A 13,226-nucleotide genomic window follows, 5' to 3' on the forward strand; every position below is an offset into this window, starting at 1 on the left:
CAAAGTCTATACGCTTCTTGTAAGCTAGTGTTTGCCCTGAAAAACTTACTAATCCAATCATTAGATTTACATTAACTTAACATGAATTTGCGCAGGGGAGCCCGGGCAACTAATCGGGGTCGTCAGGCGGTGGCCCCACCCCCGATTTCTTTGGTTATCATGCTCGCTGTCATTATGTAAATTATACTATCTTTGTCTCAAAATATAAGACTATTTGGTAGTCCATATTTTGAAAGGGAGGTAGTAGCATTTTGGTTGTCATGATACCATGCTTAAAGTCATAATGATATTTCGCTTGTCACCTCCAACCAGTTTTTAATTGTTAGTTGTAATCGATCAAAATATTAGCATTCATTCTCAAATGCCCCCCCTCATCAAATGCCACCAATCAGGTTAAACAGTTCGGTGCCTTTTGTATGTTAGTCATAGAGCAGAACAAGAATGATTTTTTTGCTTATTTGACAATTCCCTGCAGATTGTAGGTTAAATGTGGGGTACTTTATGCTTGTCGAATGCAAGTCAATCAGTTTAAAAATGGGCTCTATTTTGGGTTGAATTTTCACATGGGCTATGCTTCTTGTGTTGAGAAATTCAAGAATCACAACAACCCTTCGATGGAGAATAGTGGCACCAATGGACTAAGTCAGGGCTATGAATTGGCTTCGGCATGTTAGAATTTGATCCATCATTGATGCTTTTGTGTGCTATGAACAATTGGATGTTTTACTTTAGTGTTTTGACAAACTATAATTGAACATGTGAGTTTTTTGCACCTCTTGGTCAGTGCTCGGTGAATGCATCTTCATGGCCATTGTGATCTTTTTTAGGTTCGCCTCAATTCCACGACGGGACATCATGAGGTTCACCATGATCTTGTAATCTAATACTACACGTTGGCATTGTTGGGAAGTGTATGCTCCTTTCAACTCCACGATGTTGCAGCTCATAATAATGCTTGATGGATCAGTTTTCAGACGAATAGTTTGAATGCTTGTGCTATTGTTGTATTATTATTACAATATATCAATGAGCTATCTTGGATGATTAGTTCCTCCGATGATCAACTCGAATGCTTCTACCACAAGATTTAAACGAATGGATACTGTAGGCAGCAGGATTCTTTTGGTTCTTGCCTACTCATGCCCTACTAATTTGTGCCAATCATGGACTAGCCAAAAACTTGGCTGAGGATTGTTGGCCCATAATTGACCAAAAATTTGACAGAAGAAAGATATTAGGTGGTTCACAAGATTTCTTTGGCAACCAAATTTTAACACTTAACCAAATAAGAGCCAAACTAGATAGGCCGTCAAAAATTTGGTAAAGCAAATTTAGACACAAACCAAACATACCACAAGTTTCCAACAGCTCTTTCACAACCGCCCTGTCAGAAAGCCCGGTACGGCCTGCTTGGTGGCCCATTATCCGGGACGTCAGCTGGGATCTCGTTTTGGAAGACGACAAGAGATCTCCCGTTCTCCACACGGGCTGTGCACGTAGCAATTGCCTATCCTCCCCGCCGCAGGGGCAAAACCGTACTTGGCCCCGCGGAAGGCAGGGGTAGGTTTAACTCGGCCGCTGCTCGCCTCCTCCCCTCTCCTATCCCCACCTCACTCCGCTTGTGCGGCCGCGTGGAGCTGCTGCTGCTGCCCAGTTGCGGCCGCGCGCCTCCACCCCTACCCCCGCGCCGCTACGATCGAAGCTTCCGCGCGGCGATCCCGGCCGCTGCTCACGTATCTCCTCCTCGCGGTTCGTGCCCCTTCATCCCCTCCCCCCTCCGGTGTCGCCGTCCCGTCGTCCGCCGGATCGCGCGTTGCGCTGCGGTTTGCGCTCGATCTGCTCGGTTCATTGAGTGCCTCGTGCGGGGTTGATTGCGCGGATTCAGTCGGGAGCTGTAGGGGTCTGTGTTCGGGGTTTGTGACACGGTAGGGTTTTGGGGAGTTTTTAGGGTTGCGCGGTGCGAAGCATGGCTCCTGATCCGTGTGGCGCGAGGTTCAGATTCGTGTTATAAGCTCAGTCAGTAGCTTAAAGGGCGCTTTAAATCCAGGGAGGGACACTTTGATGACTTGTTCATGATTAATTAAAATTGGTAGTGTTGGAGGACTTGCTGGCTTTACTTAGAGGAGTAAATAAGTAACCACGTCTGTGTATTGCCAGTTTGCCACCAGTAGTTGGCAGAGGAGGTCCTGGAGAGCTATTGGATAAATGCATGTAACTTCAAACTTATGTCTTTTGGAATGACGTGCAAATCAAATAAGAGTTCACTTCCATTATAACAGACACTCACTTGCTGTACCTACGATTCAGTTATTTACTATTTTCCGTGCTTTCGTATGACCGTTTGTAAAATCAGCTTGTGACGGTGCTGTAATATTATTGTGCCTGCCCTTATTTTTTCTGTACCATCTGTAGTTCATCTACCACTATGCTTTTTTACTCAGTTTGAAGCATCTGTGCTGGCTGACTTTGGCCATTGAGAAGATGAGTAAAAAGAAGAACCCTATTGTCTTTCTGGATGTATCAATAGGTGATGGGCCTGATGAAAGAATGATTTTTGAGGTACACTTTCTTTCCCTTGCGTGTTGTCTCTGTGATCCTTATAAGTTGACAACTCGACATCCAAGTGTCTGGTGTATGATCAACCAAATTCTAGTCATGTCCTCCATTATTTGTTTATTATCATGTGTCAGTTCTGAGGACATAATTTGTAAATTAGTGAACAATTGCTCTTTTCCTTTCAGCTTTTTGCCGATGTTGCTCCCCTGACAGCTGAGAACTTCAGAGCATTATGCACAGGTAATCTTCTTTTTATCTTGTTTTAGGTCAGTAGATACAAATAGCATTTGAAGCTAACTTGTACTTCTGACTATTTCTGACAACTGGTCTGTTTTTTTTTAAAGTCCAAAGTCTGACATTATACTTATGAGTTCGTTTCTTTAAATGCACCTTCTTTAAATTTCCCAGGATAAATGTATTTGCATACTTCCACTCAAAATATTGGCCAATCAATGAAATAATGCAGGTTGTACAATCTAAGGCGGCCTACTCATGGCAGTTACTATATATGAAAAATCTATACACATTCAAATACAAAACAAATGATGCAATTGGCTTAGGTGCAGTTTTTTCCGTCCCCCTTTTGGGGCACATTTAGGTGTCAATTCCTAGTGTGAATTGAAGATCTGGAACTCTGAACTCGTGTTTATACTTATGTACCTACTGTTGTGGCTGCAGTTCTGGTCTAGAAATTATGTTCTAAACTATGAGCATGATTCAGAATGCTAATATTTACATGTGTACCTGTTAAAATCATGGAATAACATATTGCTATAGACATTTTTTTGGTTGTGCTAGGGCCCACAATTTCAACATGTTGGTCTGCCAGGTTAACTTCGTTTTTGAAAAGTTCAGTCCCTTGTTCTGTGACTGTTGCTCTTGTTAATCGAGGTTGTATGCTCCAGGTGAGATGGGAATTGGACAAACAACTAAGAAGCCATTATATTATAAGGGATCAATATTCCACCGTGTCATCAAGGGGTTTATGGCACAAGTCAGTTTTTCGCCCCCCACCCTTCCCCTCTCTTTCTCTCTCAATTTCATACAGTGTATGGCTTGTAACTATAATCTAAAACGATTTTTTAGGCTAGCATTTTGGTTGGCTTTATCTCTTCCTGTGTTTTAGCAAGTTCCTTGTTTCCTTCTTCATGATGTAGGACTCAGGACAGATGCTGTCGACTGCTTTTCTTATCATATAGTATTTAAGGTTGTGTTTTGTATTATCGGCATTGAAAAAAAAGAGAAGAGGTGCATTTAATTGCTTTATTACCAAAGTTTGCTAATTGTTACTTCCTTTTTTCAGGGTGGTGACTTCTCAAATGGAGATGGTGAGTTGTACAATTCTTTCTTCTCTTACATTTTCTCTGCCCTATTTTTTTCTGGAGCAGGAGGAAGTTCCCCAACATTATATGACCCCTTTCTTGGTTCTCTTGTGTCTTATACTGAAATGAAACACCGTGTTTATGCATCAGTACTTGTACAGACTGCGTGCATGTATGCATGAGATGGCTGGCTGATGCTAGTTCTGGTAAATCTGTTTGTTCTTACATGAAACGAGCTTCAGTTTAGTGGGCAGAAATATAGGTGGAGAAGAACTTCAGGGGAAGAGGAGTAGATGACTTCATTTAGTCTTCCTTAATTGTTCATTTCTGTGACATGTCCTTCTTGTTTGATAATTTTTTCCCATACACATAATAGTATTCCGTCCTGATGCTCCATGCTTTTGCTATTTGTTGAATTGACTCGATAATATAGTTCCGTTTTCAGGAAATGGTGGAGAAAGTATATACGGCGAGCAATTTGAAGGTAATAATCTTTGAACTTAGTAAGAAACTATCCTTTTAAAGTCTAATATGCATGGTTTCATTTATATTCGATAATCTCTAAATCTTTGCAGCAGGCTGCTTACCCATCTAATGTTGTAGTTGCAGATACATACATTCTTATAAAACATTCCTATCCTCGCATATAGCACTCATCCTGTTATACTATCAGTATGTGTGTAATGGCATTTGCTATTTGTATTTCAGATGAAAATTTTGTGTTGTGCCATAATGACCGCGGTCTCTTGTCAATGGCCAATGCTGGAAGTAATACTAACACCAATGGCTCCCAGTTCTTCATTACGTTCAAGCCTAGTGCTCATCTTGACAGGTCTGTTTGGACGAGTTTCATTTGAAATTTCAGACTTCAAGTATATTGTGTAAACGTTAGGACTACATGAATTGGGTCAAATCTGTGCAGGAGGTACCCTTACCATTGGGAAACAAAAATGTCTACCCACACACTCGAGCAATATCGCGTGTAAATTAATAAGAGATGCTCACCTATAAGCTTTTAACTGTCATTCATTGGACTATTGATTTGCTTAATGCTAAAGTAACTACCTTTAAATAAAATTTTGAATAGTAGTGGTCTCCCAAATCTAGAACAAGGTCTTTCATGCGTTGTTCCTAGAGTAGCTCATTATTTGCTTAATTTCTCTATTTGTCAGGTAATCTATGTCAGAATTTACTGGCACTACTTTTTATGTTTTGTTTGGATCTACACAAGTGCCTGACTTAAATCTTCCCTAGTAATAGTGCTTTCTGAGGTGTATGTAGTTGAATATAGTTTCATTCTTTTCTGTCATCTGTCCTCCTTCTCTGTTTCCAGTGTGAGGGTATTCTGATGTATCCATGCTGGGAAATCTTGTTGCTCTGCGCACTGAGCCCTTGGAATTGCTTGGATATTCAAATTGATTGGTGCTTTATTTCCTTAAATGAAAAAGATATTACTTGTATGGTCGAGGGCAAAGGGTTCCAGAAAGTCATACTTGTGCATCTTGAAAAGAAATTCATACATGTGCAACTGCAAAAATTGTGCAAAAATATGACAAACGTGCAACATGAAAAAAGAGACATTGTACATCGCATATTTGATGCGTAACATTCTGCACATGCACATGTATGCCTCTTTGGCATTTTTTAGATGCACAAGTACTCAATTTAAAACCTTTTGCACTCACCCATAGGGGCAAAAATACACATTCTAATTAAAAGCAATTACTCCCTCCTTTTCACAAAGGTTGGCGTATTTTGTTTCATTAAGACAAGCTTTTGACCAAGAATTACTATATTATTATGTAAGTTATATGATATGAAACCATGATCATTAGCAATAACTTTTAAGACGAATCCAATATAAATTTCATGTATGAAAAAACACATATCAATAGTTTTCATCGGTCAAAGCCTTGTCTTAACGAAACAAAATACGCCAACCTTTGTGAAATGGAGGGAGTATTTTGTTGTGTGAAACATGTAATAATTGTAGATAGGCAATGGTTCATGTGAATTTGGACATTCTCTAGTTTCTAGTTTAGAAAGTAGGATCTTGGACTAGATGCATACTTATCTGAGTGATTGCAGTTACATCTTTTGCATGGTACTTTTATGCTTCAAATATGCCTGGATTTAAAGTCAATAGTATAGCAGGCTTACTATGGCAGGATGTTCATGGATCCGTACGCTGAACTGTCAGCAGTTTAAGTAATACCTTACTACATTGCAGGAAGAGCACTGTTTTTGGCAAGCTTATTCTTGGAAATGATGTGCTGAAGCGGATAGAGCATGTTGATGTGCATGAATCTACTAATATGCCACTTGTTCCAATAAAAATAGTGGATTGTGGGGAGCTTGTTGATGCTAAAGACTGCAGATCTGTGACAACTGAAAATGGTACGGCTCAAATTGTTGAATGGCACTTATCAAATGCACCCAAGAACTATCTATGCTTTAAGATTTAGATCTCTGCACTTTTCTAATGCACCCAACAACTACCTATGCATTTGAGAATTCTATATCTTTTGCACACTTTAATTTTTAACACCATTTACATGCTATGATTGTCATATAGATAAGAAGAGACTCAAATCAAAGTTGTCCAAGATTTCATCTGATGGTGAAGGTATTGAAGAAAAATACAAAGGACATCGCAAGAAATCTTCAAAGAGGAGAAGGAAGAGGAAGAAATATTCTTCTTCAGAATCAGACAGCTCATCTGAGTCTGACTCATCAGATTCTGAGAGCGATTCTGATTACTCCAGTGACTCTTCTGATATCAGCAGTTCAAGTGACGAGAAGCGGAAGCGCAGGAAGAGACACTCCAAGAAGGATAAACGCAAGCATGGAAAAAGGAAGCGTGATCGAAGGCGCGAGAAAAGACGTAGAAAACGTGACAGGAAATCAAAGCAAAAGTCAAAAAGGTTTGTTTGCATTTTCAAATTAGACATTTCAGCCTGTTCACTTGCATATAACATAATTCTTATTTACCAGAACGGTAGAGAGTGGCAGTGAAACAGGAGATACCAGTAATAGCAGCTCTGAGGATGATAGACGAAAGCGACGTCATCGTGGACGAAACTCTAAGTCCACAGCTCAAGTTTCTGGTAATTTCCTTTTGTTGCTGATGCATGCATAGTTGCTTCATTTCATTGGGAGTAAATTGAAGTAGGTGCTCTTAAACCTACACTAATTTCCTACTTAGGCGCATGGCCCATGAACTTCAAAATATGATTGACATTTCGCTAGCACACTTTGTTTACTACTCCCTCCGTCCAACAAAAGATGTCTCAACTTTGACTAAATTTGAATGCATCTATACACTAAGTCATGTCTAGATACATCCAAATTTTGACAAACTTGAGACATCTTTGGTTGGACGGAGGGAGTATGTTAATCCATCATTAACCACAACGGAATTATGTCATACTATGACATTTATGCCCCAGAACCACAAGTGATATTGGAGCCCTCATATGCCTCAGAGGCCGTATGGAACTATGCCAACATAAGTATTTCTCGTCAGTTTATGTACATAATTAGCAAGGTTCAAAAAGGCACAATGTGAGTGCTTAGGCAGGTGGTTGACTAGGAACTGTGCTGCAAGGGGCTGAGAAGATTTGAAGGAGGTTGTGGTCAGAGTCTCAAAGGATGAGTCATTAGTGAGTGATGTTTGCAGCAGTGGGGGTGGCAGGGGAGCTTGAGTCCAGGTCACTGTGAAGCTAGGTGGCGAGGTAGCTCCCATGGAGCTTGGTGGCAAGGTCTGTGGCGAAGAGCTCTGCCAAGGAAAGAGGTGGATGAGCTCTGGGAGGGGTGGAGGGCATAGCCGCATAGGCAATCAACAGCGTCCTGGTTGGCCATTAAGGCCCAACTAGAAACCCTAGCTTTCACAGCCAATTTAGACTGTCCATAATCTGTACCCACTATGCATCAAGAATATAATCTATCCACCCATCCATTAAGAATCAATGCTGACGCTGCTTCTCCTCTAACCTCTTTGCTTCATCAAAACATCGCTACCGTTCATTTCTTCTCGCACCACCACTGCTACTTCTTGCCCATGACCACCACCCCTCCCACCGCCTCAGCTGCAAGACCTCGTGGGAATACCTCACGCCGCCAGAATACCTTGCCGAAGCACCTGAACCACCATTTAACTCCAAGACGTGGTGCCTCTGCCGTTTCTGCCTTTTGTAACCTTGATATTTAGGTAATCGATGGAATAATGTTGCTAGCTTATGCAAGGTGAAGGATCCTCCAGAAGACTTTAAATGAGAAAGTGGTTTAAATTTGGCATGTAGATCTTTGGGGTGCAAATTTGCTCTCCTTAAGTTGGTGTGTTCTCTGGGAACACCTGATCTTTGCGGCTCACTGTTCATTTGTTTTGATCATGTTTGGCTGTGGTATTTTGCTACAAGATAATTGTTGTGTCATTATAAGCCTCTGTCCCTAGCTATCATTGATTACTGACTGCCTCATCAAATATACTTTGAAACTGGGAAATCAGGCAGCAGCAGCTGCATGCCTGTATTTTGTGTGGTATACGAAATCATTGGGCGTACTTGGGTAGCATTCATGCAGTACAGCTAGTCAACTACTATTTGACCTATAATATTTCCTGACAGCTGAAAATCACACAGCAGTAGCTGCTTTGAAGGATGCCACTTCGACGCAGGAGAAGATTACAACACCAAGGAGTCTGGCACAAGAAGACAAGTCTCAACAGGAAAATGGGGAGATGCGCACCAATGGTGTTACTGATTCAAAAACTGAAAGGAATGCTGATAATGTGCCTCTTCTAACTGGCACCCGAAGCAAATCTAGGTTCCCTATACTTCTTCACACATAATCATTCTTTGTGCTTACTGCATCTGCAAGCAGTGTTTCATCTTACATTGATAAGCAGGAGCCAGAGCATCAGTGCTAATCACTCAATGAGCAAGAGTATGAGTGTAAGTCCTAGAAGCCCAATCAACAAGTCAAACATCAGCCCGAAGAGATTGGCAAGCCCAAGTCCTGTTCGTCAGAGTTTTAGTAGAAGTCCTGTCCGTGCTCCCAAAAGAAATGAAAGCAGGAGCCCACCCCAACAGAGGAATATGAGCATGAGCCCCCATCGAGGAAGCCCCAGCAAGATCCCACCTGGAAGTGCAAGCAGAAGTCCTGTTGCTCGTAGGAGCAGAAGTCCGGTTGCTCGTAGGAGCAGGAGTCCCGTTGAAGCTCAGACAAGGAGCATTAGCAGGAGCTCAGCTAGGTCCTTGCAACGAAGAAGTCTAAGTAGGAGCCTGGACAGAACTCATGTGCAAAAAAGCGTCAGTCCAAGTCCCACACCTATGGACAAGGGAAGAAGCATTAGCCGAACTTCTGCAAGATCTCCATTGCAAAGGGGTATTAGCCGGAGCCCTGAGAGACCTTCCAGAAAGACTATAAGCAGAAGTCCTCGAAGGAGTACTCGTAGGAACTTTAGCAGGAGCCCTGTGGGACTTCCTAGAAGAAGCTTGACCCCTGTAAGAGGCGGCAGATCTCGCAGGAATGGCAGCCGAAGTCCTAGCCCACCTCGCAGGGCAGTATCACCACCCAATCATGGTAGGAGCCCCTCTAGGAGTGGCTCTCCTGATGGATCAAAACGCGTAAGAAGGGGGCGTGGTTTTACTCAACGTTACTCGTATGCAAGACAATACCGTTCACCTTCTGCTGATCGTTCTTACCGCTATGGTGGAAGAGGTGACCGTGAAAGGTAACTGATTTAACATTTTGAACTCTAATTTCATTAATTCTGGACAAGTAACTGTAATATTATCTGTAGATATATGAGTTACCGAGGCAATCGTTACCGATCACCTCCAAAACGGTATAGAAGCCCACCCAGAGGAAGAACATCACCAAGGTATATTTACTGTTCAAAATTACTGCACGAATAACAATTGGACATATGATTTTCTTATGATCTGTTAATAGCTTGCTATCTTGATTCTGACCAACACAACGATGTGATTGAAGGTTGGTTTCATGCAACATAACAAAATCAAAAGGATATTTGTAGTATGATGTAATGTTCTTAACTATTGTATTATGTGATAATTAACATGCTGTGCTTGCATTGTCTCAACCCACGGAATTTTGGTCACTTCTGATATTGTTGATGATCTACATCTTTCAACCAATTGTACGATGTTTAGTATTACTCCCTCTGTTCCTAAAAATAATGCGTATTTTGTAACTTTTGTTTCCTTTGACTAACAATTAGTCGTCTATTAATATATATTTTTTGTGAAACAAAGTTGATATCAGTGCATTCGTATTCAAGAATACCGGTATGGTTATGATTTGTCAAATAAGTCACACGTTGATGGAGTAAATCTTGGTCTACGCCTTATTTTTAGGAACGGAGAGAGTGTATTTATAGCCTAGTCTAGTGTATGGTTAAATTTTGATGTTGTTTTCCCACTGGAGGCCTAGCAGGTACAGGAGGAGGAGCCGGAGCATTTCTCGCAGTCCGCCTGTGTATCGAGACCGTGGAAGGGGAGGTGGATACAGCAGGAGTCCTGTACGTAGTCGTTCACCTCCTGCTGGGAGACCTAGATCACGTGGTGATCGTGCACGGTCAATCTCCAGGAGCAGGAGCCTGTCTGGGTCAAGATCAAGATCGCCACCACCTGTTGAAGATCGCTCCCCCCTTGCCTCCCCTTCTCCAAAGCGTCCAAGCAATGAGGTGTCCCGGTCTCTGTCGGTCAGTCCTGAAGGGAATAAGGGTTTGGTTTCGTATGGAGATGGCTCCCCTGATTCCGCTGGCAAGTAGTGGGAGACAAATGTTTTCAATAGCTTTAGGCGCTCTTAATCCATTTGCGTTCCATGTTTCAATGGCAGCGCTGTTGAGAAGCTATGTTTGGGTCCCTGCAGTTCCGCACTATCAAAAGGCTATGATGTTATTCGGTATGATTGTGAATTTGGTTGCATTATCGTTGGACAACCATAATCTGAAGTCTGTACGGTTTCGTTCCACATTCCCCAGGAAGTTGTGACGGTCGCGGTCGTTCAATGAATGGTATTAGCAATCATGCTTTCATAAAATCTTGCACATGTATGATCCTGATTCATTATAGTTTGGATGAATATGTACACTTTAGGTTTTCTTATATTTGTTTGTCGTACTCAAGACAGGTCTTTTTATTACATTTAATTTCGAGACACATTTGCTAAATTGATGCTGTGTAGGATGTGTTCGGTATTGTTATTTATGATAATCTTGTTTGACTGGACTGTTTTCACATGTTTGGTGTTTGGTTAAGTTTGTACCGAGGTTTTTTCCCCCTTGACTTCCAACAAGAACTTTATTGCTTGAAAAAAGTTACATCATCGACCATTGTTTGGTAAATAAAACAAGGGGATAATCTAGCCAGACAGACCGGGCTCTTGATTCTGCGAGAAACGAGCAATCTCGTGTGCCACCTCGTTTGGTTCCTTGGGCAGTGGTCGAGGGAAATCTTTGAGAACTTGGATGCTACTAGATGGTAACAGTCATCATGCAAGGCGCCCGATGTGGAGGCAGGGAGCTACATACGCTTTGAGCAAGACATAGGACCATGATACATTGCCCGTAATTCAGCAGCATCAGCATCCGGCACCAAGGTTAGCTGGCGACTTGCTGGTGCGATGAATTGCCTCTTCTCACCTTGAATGCCGACAATTGACCAATGTGGTGGTCCTTTTTAGCAAATGATAACGGTTGTCTATTTCTTATGCGACGAGATGACGGTAAAGTGCTTGGCGACAATACGTCGCTCGGAGTTAGCAGGGCACGGCTCGGGATGCTGGCGGCTGAACGGAGTGCGGTGCCAGCATCGGTAGTGCACGGGCATGGCTAGGGGAGCAGGTGCGGTGACGCGTGCGGGAAAAAAACATGAATAAAATGAATCATGGGAAATTGCTGTAGCCACATTGCTAAAATATTAGCTCGACTTGTCGGGCGACACAATATTCATTCCTAGAAAATCATAAGATTCGTCGTTAATTCCTTGAAAATGGCAAAGTCGTGGCTAGAGCAAGAAAGGAAGCGATTACACGCCATGTCTCGCTTGCGTGACTTCCCATAACGTTTGAAACATGTTTTTGAGTTTTTATCAATTGGGATAATTAGAGTTAGTTACAAGTTGCAACCATCGTGGCATGGTCCTGGCCCTGGAAAGATTAAACTTAATTCCGATGGTGCAGTTCGGATTGATGAAGGCCGGGCTTCTACATGTGGAGTAGCTCGAGATTCGACATGTTTCATTGGAGCATGGTGTCGCTTGTATCAGCTTGTATCAGGGCATCACAGATCCGCTCATCATTGAAGCCTTGGCGATGCGGGATGCCGTGTTGTTTGCCCATGAAAAGGGTTTCAGCGATATCATTATAGAGTCCGATAGTTCGGAATTGGTTCGTTTGTGCCTTGACCTTGTAGTTTTTATAGAGCCGCATGAGCTGTCAACCCCATCGGGTGAGAACTTAAGATCGATGAACGCCCGGTGGCCGGGGACACATCCCTCGCAAATCACGTTGTCAAACCGTTGAATCATCGTCGAACCGATGTGGAAGATGACCAAAATCACAAAATTGCGAGCCGTGAGATCCACAAACTCGATGGAGTAGACCATAGTAGTCAATCCAGAACGGGGATGGAGCCGAAAGACTTTCAGTCTGTCCACCTCCACCGTCAGGACGACATCGCCAAGGATACACAAAACCTTCAAAGAAGGTACCAAAACACCATGTCAGATGTTGCTCCATGGTTCCCCTCACCTTCTGATGCCAAATTGGCAATCAAAAACGAGGGAAACCGATGTAGATTGAAACGGTGACGGCTAGGGTTCGTCCGCGTAGCTCTCTTCCGTAAGTATATATAATAATAGATGTTCTGTTTTCTCTATCTCTATCTCTATCTCTACTACTTATAAAGGCACCAACATATTCATCCCAATGTCCACCCCACTAAACGTACACAGAATACTAATAGCCCCACGATCAGATTCACTAAACACAAATTACTTGCTAAGCGTGTGCACTTAGTGATTAGCTAGTGAGGCCGAAATTTCAGCCCAGAGGAGAATCTTTCGTCCCGAAATGTTTTTTTTCTTCTTTTTTTTCTGCTCACCCCGCCAGCCTCGCCGCCGCCTCCTCCTCCTTTCCTTCCCCTGCCGGCGCCGCCGCTTCCTCCACCCCGCGGCCCGCCTCGCCCCCCCTCCTGGTGCCGCCGCTTCTCCACCCCGCGGCCCGGCTCCCCCACCTACCTCCTCTTCCTTCCCTTCCCATGCGGGCGCCTCCTCCTCCTCCCGCCCCCCCCCCCCCCCCCCCCCCCCCCCCCCCCCCCCC

At 43.0% G+C, this 13,226-nt stretch overlaps 1 protein-coding gene across 7 annotated transcripts; it reads left to right on the forward strand.

Annotated features, from left to right (window-relative positions):
• Positions 1-1,571: 1,571 nt before the first annotated feature.
• On the forward strand, positions 1,572-11,113 carry LOC100832657 (peptidyl-prolyl cis-trans isomerase CYP95). Of its 7 annotated transcripts, none has more exons than XM_010235710.3 (14): positions 1,572-1,749; positions 2,442-2,559; positions 2,742-2,796; positions 3,462-3,550; positions 3,860-3,884; positions 4,312-4,362; positions 4,587-4,710; positions 6,109-6,275; positions 6,454-6,802; positions 6,873-6,985; positions 8,519-8,702; positions 8,785-9,612; positions 9,682-9,762; positions 10,329-11,113. In XM_010235710.3, exons 2-14 carry the CDS (start codon positions 2,482-2,484, stop codon positions 10,672-10,674), a joined length of 2,490 nt encoding a protein of 829 aa, XP_010234012.1. In that variant the 5' UTR covers positions 1,572-1,749; positions 2,442-2,481; the 3' UTR covers positions 10,675-11,113. The 7 variants fall into 7 exon arrangements, with proteins under 7 accessions (XP_010234012.1, XP_014756406.1, XP_010234009.1 ...); XM_014900920.2 differs by having other exon boundaries at positions 8,522-8,702; XM_010235707.3 differs by having other exon boundaries at positions 1,573-1,749; positions 8,504-8,702.
• Positions 11,114-13,226: the final 2,113 nt, after the last annotated feature.

This window comes from Brachypodium distachyon, chromosome 3 (genome assembly GCF_000005505.3).
Source record: "Brachypodium distachyon strain Bd21 chromosome 3, Brachypodium_distachyon_v3.0, whole genome shotgun sequence".
Taxonomy (NCBI): Eukaryota; Viridiplantae; Streptophyta; class Magnoliopsida; order Poales; family Poaceae; genus Brachypodium; species Brachypodium distachyon.

What these genes read in the sequence shown, in the direction of transcription:
- LOC100832657 (XM_010235707.3), top strand. Translation starts at nt 2,482, where the DNA reads ATGAGTAAAAAGAAGAACCCTATTGTCTTTCTGGATGTATCAATAGGT. An exon ending in TCAAGGGGTTTATGGCACAA is followed by an intron (nt 3,551 to 3,859) that starts GTCAGTTTTTCG and finishes TCCTTTTTTCAG; the next exon opens with GGTGGTGACTTCTCAAATGG. An exon ending in ATCTGTGACAACTGAAAATG is followed by an intron (nt 6,276 to 6,453) that starts GTACGGCTCAAA and finishes ATTGTCATATAG; the next exon opens with ATAAGAAGAGACTCAAATCA.